The sequence below is a fragment of the Emys orbicularis genome, chromosome 15 (assembly GCF_028017835.1).
Source record: "Emys orbicularis isolate rEmyOrb1 chromosome 15, rEmyOrb1.hap1, whole genome shotgun sequence".
In the NCBI taxonomy this organism is placed as follows: Eukaryota; Metazoa; Chordata; order Testudines; family Emydidae; genus Emys; species Emys orbicularis.
In genome coordinates, this window is record NC_088697.1 from 24,511,049 (window position 1) to 24,536,797 (window position 25,749).

The 25,749-nt window shown below is 55.6% G+C and overlaps 1 protein-coding gene across 1 annotated transcript in view; it reads right to left on the bottom strand.

Moving 5' to 3' along the window:
* Positions 1-25,749, bottom strand: part of IGSF9B (immunoglobulin superfamily member 9B) — a 97,670-nt gene that overhangs the window by 61,714 nt on the left and 10,207 nt on the right. The window contains exons 2-3 of the mRNA XM_065417219.1: positions 8,078-8,275; positions 4,677-4,823 (exon numbers count right to left, since the gene is read on the bottom strand). Coding sequence (XP_065273291.1) covers positions 4,677-4,823; positions 8,078-8,275 — 345 coding nt within the window. The remainder of the gene's footprint in view (positions 1-4,676; positions 4,824-8,077; positions 8,276-25,749) is intronic.

Here is a 25,749-nt window from a genome sequence, read left to right on the forward strand (position 1 = left end):
TTAAAAAAAAAAACAAAACACAACATTTAGACTGGGGTCTCCACAAAGCTGCCAACATCCCTGTAAGTGGGTTGCCACTTCCTACCAGCAACTCCCACGTTCTAATACACTGGGAATGGAAAAGAACCAAGGCAATTAGGTCAAAATATTTGCTTTCAAATGACTGGAGACAAATGATGTAGTGGTTAAGGTGCAGCAAAGGGAGTCCAGGCCCAAGGGATCTACTCCTGATTCTGCCATTGACTCACTTGTGTGATCCTGGACAAGTCACATTACCCAGAATTTTCTAAGAGCGACGTCTGACTTTGGCTGCCTCCATTTTTAGGTGCTCAGTTTGAGACACTTGAGCACCCGCAGTTCTCATTGACCTCAGGTGGAGCCGTCTCACACTGGTTCTGAAAATCAAGTGCAAGCCCTAGTCAGCTCAAGTCCTGCACCCACAACTTGAGCCATTAGGAAATCAGAGACCATGTTGGGAAATGCTAACTTTAACTTCTCCCTGCCTCAGTTTCCTCAGCTGTAAAATGGGAAGAAGAATGGTACCTTTTCCCTAGGGATCTTGAGAAGCTTAAATACAGCCAAATGCAACCCTTCGCTATGCCCATGCAGCCCCATGGACTTCACGTCCAAAGGGTTGCACAGGTGCCTCTGGGAGCACAATCTGACTCTGTCTGAGCAAACTATTTTAAGGCATTTGGATGAAAGGTGTTATACAAGTGCAAAGGGCTTATTAAACTAGGGCAAGTTGCACTCTCTCATACCGCTCTCCTCACGCCTTCTCCCTATGCCTAACTTGGGTGGCAAGAGCTATTTTAAGAGGCCACTGACTTTCCTGTGTGTCTTTTAGTTTATTGAAACTACTGCTTTGCCTTTCCCCAGAACCGTCCACTCGAAGATCTGAAAGCTCTTTACAACCTATCAAGAAATTCAGCCTTGCCTTGGAAGGTAAGGAAATGTTATTAGCCCCGTTTTACAGCCGGGGAGGCTGAGGCTTTGCAAGGTTAAGTCATTTGCTCAATGTTACGCAGCAAGTCAGTTGCAGAGAGAATAGAATCCAGCAGCCCCGACTCCCAGTCCTTTGCGCTAATCATTATGTCTGCTTTTACACAGACAGAAACGATCCCAATGTTACTTATTCTAAGCTACCCCCCTACACCTACCCATTGCTGCTGGAGGTGCCAGCTTCTAGATGAGATGTAAAACTGAAATCCCCACCACGTGTGTCCCTTTAAGGTCCTTGGGGACATTGTGTGTAAGGGGAGGGGTTAACACCAGCCCCTTGCTAGCTAATAGCATCTTGGCAACCTGCAGTTTCAACTGATCTCAGGCGTCTATTTCCTGCCCTTCATATTGTTGCGCAGTGCCGCCGTGCACTGTTCAACAGCTGCCCTGCTTCACTCCAGAGGTAGGAAAAGCAATCCACACACAGCCGCTGGCCAAATCACAAAGGGGTTGCAAAGCTTAACTAGTTAACACGGATAAAGCATTTGCAATTCTGGGACAGGAAGTGCTACAGAAGGGCAGAGTGTCACTGAATAGGCAGATGATGTGTAAGCTTGTCATTTGCTCCTGCTGGTACATAGCTATCCTGGTCGGCAGCATCCCTAGCTATTATCCCTCTCTTATCACCAGATCGGCTCGTTCCTGTAAATCCTGACCCATAGAACTCCCTGCTATTCCAGTCCAAGGCCTCCCACACAGGACTTGGCATATACCTTGATCCTGTCCCCGCTATTCCAGGATGGGGCTCCTCCACACACCGCTCGGCTAGTCCTGACCTGCAGCAGCCTGTGGGCAAAAGCTGCCAACTCGAGATGGGTTTCATTTATGTGTGTTACTTAACCCAACCTGAAATCCACCCGCAAAAGCGCACAGCAGCAGTCTGTGCTGGTGCATCAGGCTAGAATACAGTCTTGCATCTGAAGAAGTGAGGTTCTTACCCACGAAAGCTTATGTTCCCAATACTTCTGTTAGTCTTAAAGGTGCCACAGGACCCTCTGTTGCTTTTTAGTCTGGTGGAGCCATCTCCACTCGCAGCGTCAGAAGGCACATTGTGTTCTCAAAAATCCTGCTCACAGCATTACCCAAGAGTTCAGAGACCACAAAACAGAGAGAGAGAGAGAGAGAGAGAGAGAGAGAGAGCGCGCGCGAGCGCGACGTAGAGACAGAGATTTTTAAATAGGAACTAGAAGAATGAATACATAACAAGCCAAGGCAAAAAAAAGGGCCAGATTCTGATCTTCTGACACATGCTGGAGTTTGCTCCTTCAGAAGTTCCATGAAAGCCAATGAGACTACTCACAGAGTAAGTGCTAACCGGCATAAGTAGGAGGATCAAAATCTGTAACCCTCATCCTCCCACTTCTCTTTACCTCTTTCCCCAGGCACCTTTTTGGCTCTGATTAAATACAATAATGAATGGAAGCGCATTCCTTATCGAATTCTTTTCTTTTCAGTCAGATTCTCAGTCTCAACGGCTGGCTTATTATTCCAATTGAAAGCATAGAGCCCAAGGGAGGACCTATGCAATATGTATCGTGCGCTCAAACTTGCAGACTGCCAATGCTGCTGTCCGCACCAAGCACCCATACGTGGCCCAAAGAGAAAGCGTTTCAAACTCGTAATTAAAAGTGTAGTCAATTCTCAGGTTCAGAGCTGCTCTACAAAAATGGGTCCAGTTAAACAAAAAAAATAATCAATTTTTAAGTTGGAGTGCTTGCAGGGTCAGGAGCCAGGCATCCAGATTCCCCCCATCCAGGGTGGGATTCAGTCTCGTCTCGCTGAGACATTGCCGAGCTCATCTGATCAGCTCGTTCAAAAGCAGTGACAAAAAACTCGCTAGCAGAATGCAAACAACCAGCCCACCGTTCCCCCAGCTGCTCTGTGGGGACAAAGCAAACCCATCCGAGAGACGTTTCAGCCAAGGGCAAGCTATACAGAAAGGTGACAAAGGCAGAGAGGAGAGCTACCATGTACCAGTGTTTCTTACCTTCATTGGTTTTCCTCTTGCTAATACAGACCATATATATGCTACACTCCCATACCACCCACGCCCACAGACCCTCCTGCAATCCCAGTCTGCCCTGCACCTTTCAGGTGTACCAAATGCACAGTAAGCCCTGAACCACATTCCTTATGCTAATGCGCACCAGGCTGTCCCGGGGTCCTGCTTGGAAGACTAGACCTGCCCCCACCTGGGTTATTCCTGGACTTGGCTGATTGGTCCCTGACTGCTCACTAGCTAAAATGTCCATGGATTTACCCTAGTCTGAGCAGCTGCCTACCTCTGTCCCAGCGCAGCTCACCTGCCTTCTACCTCACAATGACCCACGAGAGGTGGTCCAGTGAATAGAGCACAGCCTGGGTTGCTGGAGGCCTGGGTTCAACTCCTGCAGCAACACACACATCCTAGGTAATCCGGGTCAAGTCACTTCGTCTCTCTGGGCCTCCATTCCCCAGCTGTCAAGTGGGAAGCACTGTGCTTCCTTACCTCACGGGGGGGGGGGGGGGAGGGGGGGGTTGTGAAGATATTGAAGGCTGGTTCTCAGATACCACAGTGGTGGGGGCTAGAGAAGCACGAGAAATGGACAGCACTACATACCCATCTCTCCCCCCATCGCCTCTCATGATGAGAAGGAGGGCAGCTCTGGGCCCTTCTCCTCCCAGAGAGATCCACAGGCACCGCACAACGAGCACGGGACACTCTGAAAAGTGCTGGTAAGAAAACCTGGAGAAACAGCCCTGAAACAGGAACTAGCGGAGGGGCAGCAAAACAGGCTGGTAACAGCCTGTATCGAGCTGATCAGAGATGTGCTGGGCCAGAACTTGGATGGGAGCCCTCCAAGGAATAGCTACATGGAAGGACACACAGGAAGTGGTACTGCTGACTCTGAGTGGGGCTCTTCCCTTGTATTGATGCCAGCACTGCTGGCCATGTAGAAGTTAGGTCCTGACCAGCTGTGGTCATTAAAGACCTGAGGTAAATTTGGGGAGCTGTAGGCGTGTTATATCCCATTACCCCAACTCCCACTGCAGTTTTGATGGGGGTATAAAACTGCCTCATTTCCCAAATAGTTGTACAAGTATTACTGTTAAACAGCTGCCATGTTCCACTCCAGAGGTGGCTGCATTTCATTGTGGCATATAGGGATCCTTTCACTTTATATCCTTCACCTCTTCCACAGGTGTCTTTTGAGGCTTTAAACAACCAGTGAAGGGCTTGGAGACCCTCCTGGTATTACTCCTCCATCCCTTCTCTCCCACCATCTCCCCTCCTCCCTCTGATCCACTCCTCTCTCCTCATCCTAAAGTCTCAATCTAGGATATCCCTGGATCCCTGGCGATGCAGTATTGGTTGCTGCGAGCACCATCTGAGAAATGGCAGCAGATGGGGCCTCGAGGCCCGTTCATAACAGATGGCTGCTCTCCCCGTAACACAGGACGGGAGAAGCCGGAGATGATGGAAGGCCCTAGCTGGCAGTTTCAACAGAGACACAAAGGAGAAGGGAGATGCCTGGGTGAAGGGAAAGGGCTTCATTAGTGGACAGTGCAGACCAGACAAGAGAGCAGCTGAGCTCTGGGACTTGGTCTCCTGGGGTTCTGGTCAGTCACATGCCAGGAGCAGGTTTGCCCAGAGAGACTCATGCAGCGGGGAAGCCCCCCCAACTCCTACTCACCATTGACCGTGAGGTGCACCCAGCTGCCGTTGTGGAAGGTGTCGTACTGCTGATCCAACATAAGCACTTTGCACTCGTACCAGCCCTGGTCCTCAGAGCGAATCTGCTCGATGCGCAGGGATGCCTTGTCATGAAGGCTGGCGCGGCCTGGAAGAGACACGGACAGAGTCAGAGGGACTCAGCTCTCGGCCGGGAAAGGGGGCCCTGAAGCCGCAATGCGGCATCAGCCTCACCCCTCAACCCACCACTTGACACCCAGCCTCTCAAATGGCACTTACAGAGGCTGCGGAGAGTCCACCCTGCCCCCAGCCCAGGCTCTCTCTCCACCACTGAACATTGAGGCCGGGCTTTTTCAAAAGGGGCCACTGATTTCTCTATTTTGGGGGGCCCAACACAACGCACCACAGGCCCAATTTTCCAGGCACCACAAGGCCTGCTGACTTCAAAGACAGCAGCCGACGCTCACCTCCCACAGGGGTCTCAGGCTGGGCACCCAAGAACTGAGGCCCCTGGAATTAGAAGTTGCTTTAGAAAATTCTCGCTTGCCCATCCAGTCTGTCAGGATATCCCCGCTGATGATTAGCCCCATGCTAAAGAAGGTGGGGGCGATGCACACTGCGAATCTGAGATCTGTGCCCCAGGGACACGGGTAGGGCCAACAGACCATGAGAGAGACCAGGAGGTCAGGGCCCCGTGGATTCGGAGCTCATCTGGGACACAGGGCTTTCCCAACGTCTCAGAAGGGAAGACAACCTTCTGCAATGAGGATTAACAGCACCCACTCTAATGCCAGCAGAGGGGCCCTGCACGGACACACGTCGGGGTTGGCTCCAGCTCCGTGTTCAAGCCAAGATGTGTCCTGGAGCTCTTTCACCAGCCACTGCTGCCACAGAATTGCTCCCTCTCAAAGGCAGCCCAGCCCTCCCCCAGGAGGAAGCTCCAACATGCCCCCATTCTGGGCTAGCACACATCACTGCATCCAGGGGACGGGCCACGAGACAGGAGCCTTTCACCTCTAGTTCAGAGTCTATTCCATGTGTGCAGTGACTCAGAGCTACCCCCTGCAGCCGTGGGGCAGCCGCGTGCCAGGGGAGCCTCACAACTCAGCTTCCAGTGGGTAAGTGCTCCCACCACAGAAACCACCAGCCCCACTGGCACTAACCTGCCCCCCATTGACCACGGACTGGATAGAGCAGAGAAAGCCAACCCCCCCTCAAGGTGATGGCTCCGGGGCAGCCTTGAGGCATGTGCTGAGGAGACAGACGTTGAAAACTGACTCGCAGCAGAGCAAAATGCAAACCAGGTACGACCTGCGGCTGGTGCGCAGGGTTGGTGGAATAGGACAGGCAAGGACACATTCGCAGGCCAGAGCGAGAGGACGAAAACCCCAGCCACTCATGATAAAATCATTTTCTTCCTGGCCAGAAAAGAGAACCACACAGCAAGCCGCCAGCTAGTTTCCCTGCTGGACACCCTCCAGGGACTGCCAGCTCCCCAACCACGCTGCTTGCTGGGAATCAGGGCTCCTGGCCAACTCCCACCTTGGAGTGATGGCGCTGGCTGGAAGCAGAGGCACGGATGGGATATCTGAGACTCTCCCTTGCTCCTAGGGTGCACACTCACACCTTATCCCTCCCCTTCCTGGAAAGCACAGCAGGGAACTGATGTACCTACCTGCAGGAGGAAACCATTCCCTCCCCGCACCCCCTGCTAATACCTCCTTGGCAGTAACCCCTTTATCGTCTGCCAAGTCCCATGCTCAAGCCAACCAAACAGCTGTGGGGTGCCTCCCTGCCTCCTGGCCAAGTGACTGCTCTCCCAGGTCCTGCTACTCTCCCCATCTCACTGGGAGATCATTCAGGGGCAGCTGTGCGTCTGCACGGTTTCAGTTTAGGGTCCCCCCCCCCACCCCCGTGTATACATTGTGTCCACACAGGGCTGGGATCAAAGCCCGCCTGGTAACAGGATCCCTGCCCTCTCTCCCCCCCCACGGATGCTTCAGGACATGGATTGTGCTGCATCAATTCTCCATCCACATGATTCCCTCCTCCCCTACCACAGCCGTGCAGTTCCATGCACCACATGCAAGAAATAGTCACTGCACCTCCAGCTTCCTACTGCTGCAAGGGGCTGACTGGCAGCGGCTGGAAGGGATTGGTAGGGCATCTAAGGAGATGCAATAGCGTCTCACCCCAGGACTTTGCACACCTGCTACAGTCACCAGAGACCAGGTCATAGCCAGGGACGACCCCTTCTGCACCTTGTTCCCCCCCGCTCCCCCCCCCCCACGAGGATGGCCAGCTGCTGCTACATCTGCAAGCTGCCTCCCTGTCTTGATTGCCTTGTGTGATCCTAACCCTCCTCGGGTCCCAGCAACCACAGGAGGCTGCAGGGGACTATGCGGTGGCGAAGGGATGCAGCACAAGCCCCTAGGAAGCCAGCAATGGGCAAACGGGGCTGCACAGGGCAGAGGTCCCCAAGGGAAGCAGGCCTATGGAGCCACCCACATGGACAGCTCACTGCCCCCTCTCCCTTTCCCCTTCCCCTTCCCCTCAGGCAAGTCGCTCCACCAGGTCAGGCCAGTCTCCTCACTGACTCGGTTTCTCCCCCGCCCACCCGCTTTCTAGAGGTGCTGAGCTCCCGCAGCCCCCAGGTACCCCAGCAAACGCCCCAATGACCTCAATGGGAGCAGCAGGGGCCTGGTGTCCGAGAACCTCGGGCTCTCTCAACAGCTCGGACGCTGGCCTTATACCCTGGGGACCTCTGGATCCAGCACCTCCTAGCTCAGTCCTGCCCCACTCACCCAATTCAGTCTCATCTCCCCCTCCCAGGGGTGTCCCCTGGAACTGAACACCCAGGGGGACAGGGCAAGACGCAGTGGGAGGACTAGTTCCCCTTGCGGCAGAGAGGACACCAAGCAAGGCTCCTGTCCCCAAAAGCAGCAGCCCAGGCTCTCCGCTGTTCCCAGGGAGCAGCAAGGCTTGCCCTTGGTTTTGCTTCCTTGGCTCCTTTCGTCCCACACAGCCCAGCTGGCTTCCCGATGCTGCCGCTTAATTAAAACCAGCCGGGTGGAAAGAATGGAATGAAAGGGAGAGGGGGAGAGAGACTTTCCTGGAAGGGGGCAGACTGGAGATAGTCCTGTGCCCAGCAGCCAGCTCTCAGTGCGCTCCAGGGGCAGCTCCTCACACACAGTCAGCACGCTGGGGAACGGTGCATAGGAATGCCCCTGCCCTCGGATGGCGGGGGGAGGGGCTTCAGGGCTGGAGGACACAGTGTGCATCCGCCTCAGCCTACGGCAGGTTGGTTGCTCCAGGTGAAGATGCTGAAGCACCAAGCCCAGTGGAAGGGCCACGGCTGCCCCATCCCCTCTCAGCACAGGAGCCCATGGCTCGGCAACTCACCTGCATACTCTGGGTCCACATGGGGAGGGTAAAACCCAAACTTGATGAAGATGGGAATGGGGACTCCGAATTTGAACCACTCCACCACATAGGGAGGGGGCTGCCCGGTCAGCGGATGGATCACGTCGCATCCCAGGATCACGCTCTCACCAGCACGAGCTGTCACAAACTCGGGTTCCTCCCTTGAGCCGTAGACACCTGGGAGAAAACAAAAAACAAAAACAAAAACAAAAACAAAAAAAATCAGCCGGGCAGAGTCGGTGGCTTTTATTGCAAGCAGCCTCTCCCCTCATTCCTGCAGGTACACGTGGCGACTCTTTCACAGGGCACACTAGGGCTTGGGTACCAGTAGTTGGGCCTGGTTAGGAAACAGAGACACTCCCTCTAGCAGCTGAGCTCCCTACTGCCACGCTGGGGCGTTGAGAAAAGGCGCGCACCCTGACTGTGCAGCAGCAAGTCACCCACAGCACCACGCTAACGAAGGGCGCATGGCCAGGCTCTACAGGGCAGCAAGCCGGCAGCATAGTGCCCCGATGCTAGCCGAAGGCTGGGAGCAGACCAGGGCAGCAGGGCCATGTGGAGGAAAGCCAGCAGACTAAGGATATCCCACTCCACAGGCCTCTGTTGCCGCTCACCATGGCGCCGGGGATGGATCGTGCTAGCCTCCCCATCAGCAGTTTGAGAACGGGAAACACCGTCCAAACCTAGAGTGTCGCGGCATCCAAAGGGCAACATGTTCCCAGTAAGCCCCTCCACCCCGCTGAGAAACAGCGGCTTCCACAACTGAGACACACACAGTCTGCCAACACCGCACACGGTGCCAGTGCAACCGGGTTATTAGTGCGATTTCAAGACCTGCCAGAGGCACCCCTCGCTCCAGCTACTCGCTGTCCTCCCAGCGACCGGCCAGAGAACAATCCACTTCCCGCCAGGCCCAGAACTTTGGCCAAGGGGGCTGGGTCCCACACCTGCTCCAGGGGCACCTAAGCCGCCCCTCCCCACCTCGCCAGAGCCAGAGGCGGGCCGAGGAGACAGCTCACCCTGCAGCCACCGGTTTGTTTGGTTGGTTCATTGGATCGCTGGGGTTGCTAGCTGGGCGGATCCATTATATGTGTTCCCCCCCCTTTTTGGGGAGCCACAACAAGCTACTGAGCATGCCCAAAGGCTGCTGCAGAGCATCTCCTCGCTGCTATGCCCAGGGCTGGCCACTTAACTCCGAAAGGAAGGGGAGCAGAGCGGGGACACTGGGGGCAAGAGACTGAAGGGAAGTGGCTGGGAGTGTAAAAAGAGCGAGGGCGAACGTGATGGATAGACGCTGCCTACTGATGGCCCCTTCTCGAAGTTCTGCCTGCGAGTGCAAAAGACCAGGCCAGGGGCGCAGAGAGCAGACAGTGCTCTGGTCTAGCCCAGCAAAGCACGGCAGGGAAGGGGGCGGCCCCCAAGGCTGCCCATCCTGAGGCCTGCTCCCCCTGAGCACATAGGCCTCTCACCGACTGCCCAGCTGGCCCCCCAGCTCCCCCTGCCCCCTCAGCACGTGGAGACTCCCTCCAAGGTGACCTTCCTCCCACGCTCCCCACCCCCACATGCAGGTGCCCCTGCCTCCTGTTCTGGAGGAGGAGGTGGTGGTGGTGCAGGCAGGAAATGCACAGCTCTTCTATCAGCTCTGAATTGCTTAATAATATCTTCAGGGACGCCTCTCCTCCCTTCAGCAGGGGAGACATCCATTCATAAACCCACTCGCCTCACCAGCCAATTACCGCAAGAAGCTACAAGCCCCTGGAACGGGCCTTTCAACAGGGAAAGTGCTGACGCCACCCAGGCTCAGCCCAGCAAGCGGTGACAGCATTAAAACAGCTGCTTGATGAACTGGATGCCCCGGGAACCCGCCTGACACATCCACCCCGAGACCCTGAGCCAGCCCTGCCCTGCCCTTGTGGCCACCCCACCTGCCACATGCATCTCCCCAGAGCCAGGAGACCTATCCCATAGCTCGGCATCCCCCTGCAATGTCCATACCCCACTAACCTGCACCAGCCACATCACCCCTCCCAAAGACCAGAGCTAGCCCCCACAGTCCAAACACAGGCATTTTCCACCTCTCCCGAAGCCTGCTGCTGGCCCCTTCCCACACGCTATCGGGAGCCTGCAACTAGCCCATTTCCCCTTGCGAACACAGGACTCGCCCAGGCTTAGCAGGATTGGCTCAGGTCAGGTCACTGCAGGAGAGAAAAAGACCCACGTGCTGCAGAAAACGGTGCTGCAGCAGGTGGCGCTCTTTCCTTTGAGTCAGCTCTGACCCAAAAGTCCCAGGGCTGTAGGGTGACCAGATGTCCCGATTTTATAGGGACAGTCCCGATTTTGGGGTCTTTTTCTTATATAGGCTCCTATTACCCCCCCACCCCCTGTCCCGATTTTCACACTTGCTGTCTGGTCGCCCTACAGGGCTGCGCCTAGGGGGTGCTAGTTTGCGGACAGCGCAACCTTTCAGATAAATCCTCCGACCAAAGGCCCATTGCGCCACTGAAGTTCTGGCCAACTTCTACTAGGGGTAACTCACCCCTCTGCAATTTCAATGCGGAACAGCTAGGTCCACCCCACGGCAGGCTGTATTTCAAGGCCAGGTAAAAGCAAGCCCTGGCACTCTTCATCCATAGAGCTCCAAGTGTGTTACAAAGATCAGCATCCTCCGCTCCCATTTCCAGATGGGGAAACTGAGGCACAAAGCGACACAGGGACTTCCTCGCGGTCACCCAGCAGGCCAGTGGCAGAGCCAGAAACAGAACCCACATCTCCAGAGTCCAAGTCCAATGCTTTATCCACTAGGCCCCATTGCCTCCCCTACATGGTTCCTCCAGGCTTCGCACAATCGCAGGGGTAGTGCAGTGGTTTGTGGTTCCCCTTGAGGTATATATAGCAAACTATTAGCAGGTACAGGATTTGCGAGAAAGGTGCAGGGCTCACAGCAGCTCGCTGTGGCACACCCGCTCCTCCCCTTCTCCATCCTCTGAACCAGCTTCAGAGAAGAGGAGAACCAGCTGCTCTCCTACAAGGGCTGGGAGGTGGGTGGGAGCCCACATAGTCCTACCCTGCACAGGCCCATTCAAGGGGTCTCTCCACAGCAGGAGCTGTGTGGTAAGGCCTGGGGGTACCATATTCATGGCACACAGGGCCAGTCTCCTCTGCCAGCCAGGCTTAGCATGACAGAGGCAAGGAGAGAGAACTTTAAAACCCTTTGCAACCCAGAAATTCCACAACCTTCACCCCACCAGCCTCCGCACAATCTTACCAACCCAAATCAGGGCTGGAGCAGCTGTTCGCAGCCCCCTGCTGCTCCCACACCATGCCCCACAGCACCCCCTGCTGGGAGAGGCTAGCTTTGCTGTTCCTCTGAGCCCCTTGCCGCAGCCAGCGCTGCTCCCCAGAGCATCTGTTACAATGAAATGCTGGGACTACAATAACTGTGAGCTCCCCCAAAACTAGCACCCCTACAAAAGGTATCTGCAAAGCAAGGCAGTGGCTTATGAAGCCATCTGCCACATCACAACCAGTGCCCTGCCCCATTCCCTGCAGAGATGCCTGCTGGAAGAGGCTGGGGCTGGAGTTGCTTGGGAGCTCCCCTATAGCCTGCGCCATTCTCCCAGGGGCAGGAGAGCAGCGGTTTTTAAAAGCTCCTTTCAGTCCACTCCTGCCTGGATCCTGCAGAAGCCAGAGCCTGGGGAATCAGGGAAGCGGCTCCGTGGTACTGCGGCTTCGGGTATCGGAGCTTTTATAGCGTGAAAAGGCTCCTTTCCGCATGCAGCCGGGAAGCGGCTCAGGCTGCTGCTGCCTCCGCCAGCGAAGAATCTTCATTCTTCAGGGAGGCATGTTCCCAGATCCTTCGCTCTGCTCTTCAGAGCCAGCTTTGATTGGCCAATAGTGACATCACTGTTTTTCCACAACAGGAGAGTAAGATCACTGGTTATTTTTGGCTCAGACACAAACGTAAACCAGCAAACGGCCCCCACGGGGCCCCTGTGCAGGCTGATAATCAAAGTCCCTTTGGGGACGCAGGAGCCAGGTGGATTTGGCACCGCGGCAAGCCGCGGCTTGCTGGGATAGCGTAGGCAGCAGCCAAAGACTCGCTCCTCTGCAAGCTGCGCCAGTGCAGGGAAAAACATGCACCAGTCTGATCGCACAAGGCCACCAGCCATGAGTGTAGCACCTCTACAGCTCCCCAGCACAGGCACGGGGACAGGCGAAGGCTATGGGGTCTGTAGCCAGAGGAGGAGTGTACCTGGGGTGACGTATAACAGGCAGAAGCGTGGCAAAGGGGTGGTTGGGGTGCAGGTGTAGTAGGAGGGACCTGGGGACAATAGAAGGGTTTATGCTGTGTGTGTGTGTGTGTGTGTGTGTGCGCACGCTGAGTGGTAGATAGGCTGCCTGGCATGTGGGCATGGAGGGGCCATGTCTCTTGCCTGGGAGGGTAACTGCTCACTCGGGTCATGCACACACCGCAGGTGCATGGCTGCAGACCACCACCAGGGAGTGGGGACATGTCTAAAAGCAGAGGGGAGCCACGCAGCAAGTAGCTGCAGCCTTCTCCACCAATCATCATCATCCCATCCCCGGGCTTCACACCACCTGTGCAGGATTTCTTTGCACCTCGCTGGGCCTCATTATCGCTGCATTTCTAATGAGGCCAAGGCTTTTGCACCTTGTCAGCTGATGGGGTGACTTCAGCTGCCACCCCACCCCTGAAATCTGCAATGCTTTGAGGGGGTCCTGGGACTGGCATCCATCCTCTCCCACTCCAGTGTCCCGGGGACGTTTCCTTCTGTGCTACTACCCTCTCCTCCACAATGCAACCACCCCACGCTGCGGGGAACCAAAGTCATGGCTTACTAGCCACAGGCCGGCTCCAGATGCACCCCCACAGCTCTGGAGTGGCTCCTGTTTCAGATGCCGCAGCAGGGTCCGCACAGCCTGGCCGAGATACTGCACAGCCGCTGCAGCAGCAAGAGGGAGGGGCCGGGGTCTGCACAGGGCATTTGAAGGCCAAACCGTTCCTTGGGCCTCAGCCAGCATCGGATATCCAACTGCCCAGGAGCCTGGTCCAAGCCAGCCAGCCTTCCTTCCAGCAGGAGAAATCATGGGGTTTGCCCAGAGATTCCCCCAACCACCTGCCTGGCTCCACAGTATGACCATCTCCCCCCATCTAAATGGGACAGCAGCTACCACATTCAAACTGATGCTGGTGAGAGCACCTTGTGTGAGCCCGAGCTGGGACAAAGGAAGGAGGGGCAGGCTCCCCTGCTAGGCACAGCAGCCCCTTCTGGATGAGGGTTCAATCCTGCACTCGTGCTAATCTCCTTCAACTCCAGGGTGGGGAGGGGACGACTGGCTGAGCAAGGGCCGCAGGATTTCAGTTTCCCAAAACTTCACAGCCACCCCAGTCTGGGGGCAGAGGGTGTTAACCCTTCTGCCCCACAGGAGAATCTGCAAGACCTCTTTACCATGCCCCAAAGTCTCAGGGTACCGAGGACTTGCATCCATCCTGCCCCCCACCCAACAGGGAACGAGCAGGTTCCCACGTCCTCGCCAGCCCAGTGTTCCCCGGCTAGCAGCTTGTGCAGTGCAGAAGCTCGGAGCCCATCCAAGCCTTCGCCGGTACGCAGCAGCTGCAGTGTCTCCCTAACGCACAGCTGGAGTCCTGCCAGCGCGTGTAGGACTTGATGCACCTTGGCACAGTCCCCAGCTCTCTTATCTCCAGTCAGCACCAGGCCCTCCATTCACCTGAGGAGCATTCAGATTTCCACACGGCCAGCAAGAGCAGCAGAAGGGCAAGGGGAGGGGCTGGCTGGAGAGGAGGGAGAGGCATACCACCATATGCACTGGCAGCACCAGTGGTCTCATACTGCCGCCTATGCCACCCAACCCAGGAACACTGGTGGGCTGAGTCTGCCAGGCCTCAGCCGTGCTATCCCAAAGGGTCTGGGCAGCGTGTGTGAAAGATGAGCTAAAGAGGGCTTTGATATTTGCCTACACGCCTCAGACACAGCCTCAGTGCAAGAGCCCCCTGCCGTCAGTAGGAGCGGATGGTGCTCAGCACCTCACAGGATTGGGCCAGGAGACCCAGAGGCTGCCTCGCCGGAGGGAGAAAGTGGCAGCCACCTGCTCTCGCCCAGCCCCCGATACCCAGCACTAGCAGCTCTTGGTACTGACGCAGCACCAGCTCCCTTCTCCCCACATTCCAGCAGCTCCCTCCGCCAGCTCCGGCTTCTCGCCCTGAATTTTAATCTCCGTCTGGTCCAATAACGCTCGTTTCCTGCCCCAACACACATTGTCAAGCAAACAGCCCCCTCAGCCAGGGACGCCGTGCGCTAGGAGCAGCGACGGTTCTCAACACCTGCCTCCAGGAGCTCACGACTGGGGAAGCTAAACCTGGCTCAGGGGGCTTCGCCGACAGCAGACCCCTGCTCCCAACCCAGCATGGGGATGCTGGAGTGCTGCCCCCACAGCAAGAGGAGGCTGAGAGACTAGGAAGTGCCTTGAACCCCACTGGCTACACGCAGGAGCTGGGCTGGCCCGGCCTGGAAGGGACACCAGGAAAGCCATGGCAGGTGGGGGGAAGGGAGAGCAATGCAGTTAGAGAGGCAGCCCTGCAGAGTAGCACAGGGCCCAGTCCTTCCTCAGCTAAGGCCAGGCAGACCCAATGACGGTGCCCATCCTAGGAAGCTTGGTCATTGGCATCACCAGGCAAGGGGGCTGCCTGACGCTGGGTGTTGGCCAGGAGAGCCCTGCTGAGCCAGTGCTCCCAGCTTCGCTGTAGAGCAGCCCTTGCTAGCACTGATGTCCCAACGTCGCCTGCTGCACTCCAGGTCTGAGGATTCCGCTCCCGCTTTTCGGGATCAGGGCGCATGTGCGCAGGCCCCATTCAAAACAAGTCTACCCCCACGGCTGCTGAACCTGTTTCAGAGCCAGATTCCAACCAGCTCACACCCCTACGGTTTCAGGGCAGTTTGGCCAGCTGCAGCGGAAGGGACCAACACCAACCAGCTGCAAACTGTACCTTACCCCACGCCAGCAGATGCTGTCCCCCCTGCACAAACAGGGCTACAGCGCTCAAGGGGAGTGACAGGAAGGCGCCAGCTACGGCGCTCACATGGAGAGCCACAGGGTTAGCCGATCCCAAGAAAAGCCGCAACCTCCGTCATAAGCTACTGCAGGACCCCCAGCCGAGGGTACGTCCACACAGCAAACAGTGCACAGGCTTCAGCATGGGGAACGCAAGCCCGGCACGGACCCTGGGAAGGTGCTCGGCGCACTAGCCCCCTCTGGGACCCACGCTGCACTGTCTTCACCTCTCCTGTTACCTGCTCTCGCTGAATTCAAGCTAGCTCAAGCAGGTTGACATGCCCTCAGACCCCTTCCGATAAGGCCCTCCACTGGCTGAAGTCCTCTTCATTCATGCAGCAGCAGCGCAAGCTTCATCCACATTGAGGCACGCTGCTCCACCAATCCAGACCCAGAAGGGACTCTCTCGAAGGACTCAATCGCGTTTGAACGTGGCTATGAAGAACTGAGCTAGCCAACCAAGCCCATTTTGTGGTCAGCGCAGACCACAGCACGTTGCGTCAGCTACTTATGCTCCCGCGGGAGCACAGCTGACAACCCCCTGCACCACCACCCTCATAACGCTGGGGTGCTGGGTTCAGAGGTGAGTCGCATAAAGCATGACCAGTGCTACTTCCTGCCCCAGCCAGTGGGCTCCCATCTGACTGCTGTCCAGGCCTGATGCTGCTTAGCTTAGATCTGATGAGAGCACAGCCCACGCCGCTCTGATGGCAAGGGACCAAGGGCAGAGGAGGGAGGAGCTTCCAGCCCACCACCTGGCTCCAGCTGGGAATAAGTGAGTTTCGACTGGAAGCAGATCCCCCAGTGCTATGTCAGGCAAGACTGCTGATTGATCCCCACCGTGGCCATTCACAGCCAGCCTCTGGGTTTCTCGGCACGATTAGCAACTTTAATTTGCTCTCGACTGGATTGTATTTCACGGCCTTTCCTCGCAGGGAGTCGGTAATTCAATCTTCAAGCTTCTCAGCACAAAAGGTGAAAAAATAGCAGCAGCAGTTTGTGCACGGCCTGGTGGAGAGGAAAGAACAAGCAACAGCTATCCACAGGACGGATGCCCAACACCGCGGTACCACCTTTTCCCCACTGCCCTGCCTAGGGTATCGGTCAAGAGAGGACAGGGGCCACGTGCTGGAGCAGCTACGTGATCCCTAACATTATGCCTTACAGTGCTTCCTGCTGAGTGAGGTTGGGACTGCAGGAGCTGGAAGTGCTCTCCGCTGGCATGCACAACCTGTGAGGAACAGTCTCGTGTTCAGTATGACACCAGCCCTGACGCGTCAAATCTTTCTGTTCAGGGACTGCTGAATCGCTGGGACAGGACAGCCCATTCTCCAAGGCGGCTTCAAAGAGGTTTTTACAGACGAGAGACAAAAAATAGCACCAGGCGTGCATCTTTGAGGCCCGATACAAAGGGTCCAGTGACGTCTGGAAGGAAGCCATTGAGCCCTCGGCCCCGCAGGCACCCCTTCTCGGCACAGAGGATGGCAAGCAGACTAACGAGCCATTTAATACACAGCCTGCACCAGTTTAACACCATCCTCCCTAGCACATCGCAGCACGCAGGCCTCTGAGCAGGTGTGGGGAGGGGAGGGAGGGAGGGAAGGAAGGGAATATAGTGCACAGCTCAGGAAGGGACTCCCTGGCTATCTGGGGAAGACCCAGGGTGCTGCAGGAAGGGGTGCTGGTGAGCCAGCTGTTTGCACTCTTCCCTCATTGCCCCCCTTGTGCCAGTGACCTCCCATGCTCTGGCTGTTGGCGTTATCCTGGCAACACGCGCAGCTCTGCAGCTCCATCTCCCCAGTGTCTCCTCGGGGGTGCCCCGCTGCTTCCGCAAACCATGCACGGCAAGCGCAGATCCCCTCTGCTCACCTCACCCTTTCCCCTGCCACCATCCTCCCTGGCACCTGAGCTCAGGGCTGTCTGGGACCCCTCCCTTTCCTCACCCCTCACAGCCAGGATCCTCCCACTCCTTCCTCGCACACCCACCTCCACCCACCCCCCACTCCCAGAGCCAACATGTGTTTCGCAGCCCGGTGCAAGATGCCATGCCATCTCCAACCTCTCTCTCTAGACCCTCCCATCTACCCAGCAAGTAATGCATTGCTCTGACAACATCTCCCCCACCCCAGCTCCACACATCTCTCCACTGGCTCCCCGTCACTGAGAATGAAGAGAGGAGGAGGGGTTTGAGTCCAGCCCCCAATGCTCCTCACCTCACTCCCTCCTCCCATTCTCACCTCCCTGTGCCTGGAAGGGTCTGTCTTCCTCACGCACCTTCTCCAAAGCCCTCTCCCCGCACCCCATCCCACTCCTTGGATTCCCCCTCCTGCCTCAGCCCCTTCTCAAAACCACCAGCATTCAACAGGCTTCGCTCTCTCCGTAAGATGCCGTCCGTTACGCTGCGCTGCTTGAACCCCCTTTCTTGGCCCGTCTTCATCACCTCGCGCTGCCTGAGCCTGCAAACTCAGAGACAGGGCGCGTGTCTCTGACAGGCTAGGCAGAGCCAGGGCACTAGATTGATCGGTGATGGCATTTGGAAAGTGTTTTGGGATCACCAGATGAAAGAGGATTCATGAGCATCCGCTATTATCCTGTGCCCAGAAGCTAAGGTGAGGAGTTCTCTTCGACAGACGTCCCTGCCGTCCACCTCCACACGGCAATCCATCTCTGAAGATCACCGTCCCAGCCTTCAGCCCCGGGCAAAGACAACCTGATTTTCCAAGTTGCTGAAGAAACACGGCTTCACCAGGAGCTGCAGGTGCTCTGCCTCTCTGGAAATCAGGCCATGAGGGGGCTAAGACCAAGGGGTATAATCAGAGTCATCCACATAACAAGGCAGGCGGACAGCTAAGAAGTGATGGAACAAATCACTGCAGAAGACTCTGGGACCTGGAATCCTTCCATGAGGCGGCAGCAGCTAAGTTGGAGGGGACGGACTGCACCATCCCCTTTTCTGTTGGAAAGATGAGCAGAACAGACAAGAACTGTCCCATGCAGAGGTAAATTCTCCGTTTTCCTCCCTCCCTTCTAACTGGCCTGGCAATAAGCCCTTTCCGGGCAGCATGGCCAAAGCAAGGGATTTCCACCCCCCACCAATCAGGAGAGAGCCCAGGGGAAGCCAATGTCAGCTGGGCATGAAGATTCACAGCCCACCCACAAGCAGTAGAGGCGGTTAACTTCAGCTCCAAGAAGCAGCTCATTAACTAACAAGATGGGAATGGGAGTGTGTGTGTGTGAATGGAGAAAGAGCAAAGCTGAGAACGGATGAGTGAACACACAGGAACGGGAGAACCAACAAGGCAAATGGAGAGAAACAATGAATGGAGAAACGGAGAGAGAATGGATGAGCATGAGAAAGAGAGAAGGAAGGAACGAGTGGGAAAGAACAGATGAGTGTGGGAAGAGCAAACAAATGAACAAGAAAAGGAACGCACAAGGGAGCCTGAGCAAGCGAAAGGTGTGCATGGGTGCACACGGGTGTTTCAAAAACATCCCCATTTCAAACGGAGCCAGGACCAAGTGACTAGAGGCCCAGCTCTAAGCCGTTGCCTGGGCTAAGACCATTTGGAGCCGAATGAACACAAGCCGGGTTTGAAATCCCATTCCCTCTTTCCAAGAGGGGAGAGAAAAGTCCAGGCATGTCAGAGCCGCCTGTACACACTGATGGGCCTGGTCCTCTTCCACCTGCAGGGCCCGTGGATCAGCAGGATCCACTACACACACCTGCAACTTTGCCCTCACAGGTTGCCAAGTGCTTCATGCCCACTGCTGCCCAAACAAACAGTCTTGGCACAGAGGGAGTGGGCAGCATGCATACGCCTTGCAGTAGCCTCTGGAATGGAAGTGCTGAGACGTGAGTGAAGGAAAATAGGTCAGTTTCTGGCCGCTTGCAGTGCTGGTATCTAATCAAAAAGGCAGTGGAGTAACCACATGCATGGCTAGGCTTCACCTCCACGTGAGGAAAGCTGTCTGCCATCCATTACAATTACAAGCACCCAGTTCTTGTGGGGATCCCTGCTCTCACCCCCCAGCCCTGCTCTTCGCTCTGGATTCCCTCTCTTGCTTGGTTCACATACCTGGCTAGATGCCCCCGTCTCGCTAGCAAGTTTCACTCTGTCTGCACATTAGTGGCCTCGGCCCAGAATTACCCTTCCAGTCTAGTAACTTCCCCTCTCCGAGGGAGGGCGAGGAGCACAGGGCTCAAAATCTCGCAAGAGATGCCAGCATCCCATGCCCTTGCGGCAGGGAAGAGGGACAAGGGGGAAAGCTAACTGCACCACCAACCCAAGCGGTACATTTGGGGACAGTCCCACGCAGTCACACACATTTAGGATACCTTCAGGCATTTAACCACATCTGTGTGATCTGGCAAAAGAGATGATGGAAATGGGACAACATCCACAACAGCAGAGGGTTCTTCAGTAACTCTGCCAGATCAGGGTGGGGTCACATTTTTTAAGTACCTGTTGAGTCTACAAAATATGCATGCACACCCATGGTGCACTCCAAAAAACTTGCCATTTACAGCACAGCACTATAGATACTAGAGTGACTGGTGCCGGAGAGATCAGCGTCACCAGCTCCCAGAGTTTTACGAGTCTCACAATATTGGGTGTTCTTAAAAGCCCCAGCTCCTGAAGGCATGTGATCAGGTGAGAATTTCAGCTTTCATTTACAAAGTAAGTTTCCGGCCCTTGTGTTTGTGAAGAAAAGCTTGAGAGCATGACCCATATGGGACCTAAAGATTAAAAAGCCAGAGGGCAAATGAAAAGAATCCCAAAGGTATTATTTAAACATATCATGGATTTCTGTGGTCTGACACATGATTTTTGAACGCTTGCGATTGGCCATACGGAGAGATACAGAAGAGTTATGGGTACTAAAAGGCCCCACGCAACTCTGCGAATCATGTGCACAAGTACCACGCTGCAAGCGCCACTTTGCACGGTGAGCAGAGAAATGCAGGGCTGGCATGTATGCCAACTCTGCAGGAGCGGCATAGGTGCTCACATTTCAAACATGGCCCTGATGGAACTTCCACACACAAACAGGCCCCGCTGCTCCTGGGCAGGTCAGTGCGTACGCAACAGAAGTAACTCCACTCCTCTTTCTCTTCCCCCCACATCTTCCATTTCTCTTCCCTCCCCTCTCCGCCCCCCAGTCAAATGAGTATGTCCTCTGCACTCCGCAGCCCATTTGGTTGAAATACAAGCCAACAAGAGGAGGCGGGCACATCAGGTATGAGGCAGTATCTTTCTAAGCGAACACTGTCTGTTGTAGGATCCATTCAGGTCTCAGAGGTGTTCTGATAGCTCTGGTAGCTGTTTTCACACCTGCATTGTGGATTCTCTCACTTCTCTGGGGCATGGCGGGGTGAGAAAGGGCCTCTTGTTTGTTACAGCTCTGACAGCTTGGACCCCACCATCTTGGTGGACACAACTTCATGGCTCTGCTGCCCCATCATGAGTACTCCGAACACCCCCATCACCCCCAGGACACAGAGTGGCCATGAGGGATGTCCAACACTCTGGATCAACACGGAGCCATAGCTGTGGACTGCAGCATGTCCAACCCTGAGCTGTGACATGACAGATGGAATAGTGGAGCAGAGCGAACGTACGGGGACAGGTACTGCATTTGTGGCTGTGTCCATCAATCAGCGATGACAGGAAAGGCAGAACTAGGGGGTTATTTCAGTCCATATGTGAGGTGTGCCCGTCCCATGCTCTGTCTAGGTCCTTCTAACAAGCTTTAGAACACAACACAACATAACCACGCACATGCAATTGTGGCAGGGCCTTTTACGAGTCCCGAGAGAGAACATGCAGCATCCAGCAGCCCAAGTAGTCAGATCCCTTGGATTCCGCTACAAGCTCCTTCCTGGAGAACCTGGACATCAGGATTCTTGGGGGCTACTTCAAGCTCCGAGGGAAGCACTGTTTTGCGGTAACTGGTGAGGGGGGACTGGGAGTCAGGACGCCTGGATTCCATTTCTACCTCTGCCACAGACTCATTCTGCTCCTTTGGCCAACACACCCAACTTCTGTGCCTCAGTTTCCCCTATCTCTAAAGTGGAGACAACACCTGCCTCACAAATAGGAGTCCATGAGCAAGGCTTCACTAGCGAGATCAGGGAGGAGACACCCTACTACCGTATTTCCATAGACTCCCGAGCATATGGGCACATCTCCTGTCACCCTGGTCCGGTAGAAACATGTTGGGCATTCAGAGCTCCTGCAGTCCCTCCACCTAACCAGCCTACTCCTCCCCATAAACTCCCTTCAGCTGACAGAGGGAGAGGGGAAGGGGCATGCACTCAGAGCTGCTCTGCCTATCGCAGCAGAGCCACCCAGCCCATGACAAGTAGAAGACAGCCCTGTCAGCTCATCTGGATGCCTACAGGCTTCAAATATTCAGAACTGGGTTCCACTGCTCCACTTGGCCATCTCGTTCCCAGGGTTATCCCAATGGGTCAGAGCCACCATGGCTCCCTCCCCCTCCACCAGGGGGCAACAGCAGCAGTTCAACAGACATTTCCAACTGATTCTCCAAGCCCCAGATCTTTCTAGGGTGCCAGACTCTGACTGAAGCACATGGGACTCCGCTTGTGGGATGAATCCAGGCCCCACTTCAGACAGAGAGTGTCCAATAACAGGAGTGTTAACGCTCTGTCACCAGCTCTGCCTCGCAGCGGTTCTCACTTTGGTGCAGAGTTGCTATACAGGGGGAGGAGAGAGGCAGAAAGGGCTCGAGAAAGGTGCATCGAGCCCAGCGGAAAGACCCTCTCTCAGCCGGCTGGGCACATGGGACCCATCAAATGACAGAGAATCCCTCAAAGCTCCACTACAAGTGGGGAAGAAAAGGAAGGACAGTTCACTGGGCGGGTTGCCGCTAACCCCAAAGGTTCAATCCTGCCATCCTCTCGCTACCAATCCCATATGAGAGCGCAGTCTGGGCCTCTGAAACAGTGCACGGTTGGCAGGGCAGTGGGGTCCCATGTTTAGAGCAGGCGGGCTGGGAGTCAGGGCGCCTGGGTTCTGTGCCTGACTCCGGCAGGGCAGGGCGGGTTCAGAGTCTAGATCCCCAAGTCTCATTCCTGGTTCTGGGTGCACAGATCTCTGGCCTGCCCCTCTCTGTGCTCAACGTCCCTCGTGAAAACGGGGATAACCCCAACCTGCCAGGGAGAAGGCGAGGCTGGGGGATTCTCAAGCAGCCAGAGGGGCTTGGCTGGGAGACTCTTCACATCCATACCAGGCAACTGGTACACTCATTATACACGCTGCCTGTGGACCAGCACAGCACAGGCACGCAATCGGGTAAAATGAACCCCGGCCCTGCCCTGGGGCAGCCAAGCCTTCTCCCTGAAAGCCCCAGATGGCAGATAATGGATGAGACACCAGTCCAGAGAAGCCAGAGAGGAGCAGCAGACAAACATCCTACCCTAGTCAGTGCTGCCTGAATGGCGACATGAGCCTTCCCTCCATCCCCCAGTGCCAGTGCCCACAGAGCTGCCTGTGCCCTTAATGCTCCACTGGTGCCCCGGGACGCCGTGCAGCAGGAGGCTCCCGGAGCGTCCAGCACGCTGGAGCAATCTCTCCGCGCTCAGCCAGCACAATCGCAAGGTTCACTTGAGGTCGCGGGAAAGCTCAGAGGATGCGAAAGCACCATCCCGCTGGAGCGTGATGTGTGCAGGGCCCCCTGCCATCAACAAGTAATTAACGGGCTCACTGACCAACTCTGCCACTCCACAGGGCCAGCTGGGACTCGGACAACAAGCCTGAGAGATGTGCCTCCCTACCAATCAGGGGCCAAGAGACCAGTGACAGATGTGTGTCCCCCCTCCCCACTCCACCACCAATCAGAGGCCTGGAAGCCTTGACCCTGCGTGCACCTCCACCAATCAGCACAGAGGTACCGCTGACCCATTTGGACCCGACCCGCCCCTCCACCCCCCACCAATCGTAGCCCAGTTTCTGGAGAGTAGAAAGAAAAGATGCACAAGCCACTAAGCCCAGCTGCGCCCTGCTACCCAACCCCAGGGCAGTGATGATGTATCCACCAGACATACCCCGGGGGTGCAGGATGAGCCCAACCCAAAGCTCTCAGAGACCAGTAACAAAGAGGCCTATTCTCACCCCGCAGAGCAGTGCGAGAATCCGCAGTGCAGAGATGAAATCTGCTTTGACACATCCCATTCACAGCATCGAAGGCAGAATATTGCAGGGATCGGGGACGACAAGCCACTGGCATTTCATCGGGGGGAGGGAGCACTAGAATGCAGGGAGGGAAGCAGGAGGATCTACTCTAGGGAGAGACTAAGATGGCGAGGACCCCGCCCTTGCTAACCAGGAGGGTAGCAGAGAGCTGGAGTCCATCCGCCTCCCTCCCAGATCACATCACCAGTGGAACATGACAGGAACGAGTGGCTCGGCTTGAGCGGTGGGGGTTTGCTCAGCCAGTTAGAAACTGCACATGACAGAAAGCTGCAATTAGCTGCTCAGTCATCTAAAGAACTACTGAGGAAGACCGTCTGACTCTGCAGGCTGCCTGCCCTTCCCAACCAGAACACTGGCTGGCTGTACTGCTGGTGGGGTATCTGTGTCGCTCTGATGGGACCCGCCTCCCTGACCCAACCCCCTTTGGCTGAATCCATCACCCAGGATAACAGCCCCACTGGTCCCATAATCAGGGACCTTCCCCCTCCCTCCTCACTTCTCCGCCTCAGCTCAGAAGCAGCATCTGGGTTTGCAGCAAGATTCCTGCTTTTTTAACCTGATTTTCCAGATGGATTGGCTGAGACACACATAGGTCAAGTGACTTGCCTCAAGGTCACACAGCAGAAATGGGAGAAGGAGGGAGGGGAAGACCTGGAATAACCAGAGGGGACAGCTTAATGGTCTATGCATCAGGTTCAGAGGAACCAGGCTCCCTGAAGCTTCAAGTTCAAACCCCTCTTTCCTCCTTCAGAAGCAGAGAACCATGCAGCAGAGGGGACAGGGCTTTCACTGGTGACCCTCTAAGTAAGATCATGTCTCCTCTATGGTTGCATTTAAGTTCCCCCGGCACCATCGGGAGAGTATAAGATAATGGCAGTGTCCATAGACCTTCCCATCCAGTATGCTGGACAGCATTTATCTTCCACCCACCATCTCTTTCCAAAATGCTGTTTTGTGAGTCCCCACCACCACCCTCCAGGCCACACGAATGAGAGAAGGGGATTATACAATCAAGACAATTCCTAGAGAAATAACTTTGGTAAACTGTAGTAAGATTGTAACCATCAATTCGGGGGAAGGGGGAGTCAATGCAGTAGGACATAGAGGTGCAAGCTATAATCAGGGACCCTTTGCGCTAGGCGCGGTACACACACACACACACACACACACACACACACAGTAACAAGAACTTGTAATCTAGGTAGGCAAGACAAAGGGTGGAATGAGAGGAGACTTGCCCAAGGCTACACAGCTGGTCAGTAGCAGAGCCAGGCCAGACCCCAGGTTTCCTGACTCCCAGTACAGTGCCCTGCCCACTAGACCAGGGGTTCTCAAACTGGGGGTCGCAAGGTTATTACATGGGGGGTCACGAGCTGTCAGCCTCCACCCCAAACCCTGCTTTGCCTCCAGCATTTATAATGGCGTTAAATATATTTAAAAGTGTTTTTAATTTATAAGGGGGGGGGGGGTCGCACTCAGAGGCTTGCTGTGTGAAAGGGGTCACCAGTAAATAAGTTTGAGAGCCACTGCTCTAGACTATGCTGCCTCTGCTGAGTTAAATGCGGAAGTTGTTAAAAATAAAATTCCCCCAGAAGCCACGTGGCCAAATGCTGCAGTTTTAAGGTGTTCACCTACAGCTTAAAACACACACAGCCTTGAGATCAGAAACTACTGGACACCAAATGCCCGCAATGTTCATCTCCTTTATTCATTTCAAGCAGCAGCCAGGGTATCTTGCTTCTTCCTGGAGCAACCTCCAAAGAACAGACCATGGTTACCTAGCACCTGAAGGACAGAGCCTCTAACCGCTCCCCTCCTGCCACGGGGTGCTCCACTCACCACTGGGCTGGCACCTCCTGGTCACTCTGGGGATTAGCTCTCGAGGCCAACGCCCCCTTCCATGGTTTGCATGCCATTGCTCCAAGTCTCCCTCTCGTTCCAGGAACCGCAGCGTCGTCTTTGTGACTCAGCCCTCCGGCCAGGTCACTCAGCATTTTCCCGCCTTCTGGGGTATATCAAAGTTTTTCCGTCAGCCGTCCTAGGCAATCTTCCCATTCACTGCCTCAGGTCTATGCCACACCTACGGTGGCTGGTAGGGGAACCTGGGCCCAACCTCTGCTCCGGGTTCCAGTCCAGGGACTCTCAACCCAGCATTTCCAGGCTTTCCTCTCCCAGCCCTCACGGCTCCTTCCATAGACTGCATCCCTCCATTCTGATTCCCCTTCTCTCTCTCTGGATGTACCAGCTCCAAACCCTCCCCCCAGGGAGCGACTGCCCTGTCCCAGCAGCAGCCCCTGTCTGTTACCTGGCTTCATGGTCCCCACCAGTTCCTGCACAACTGAG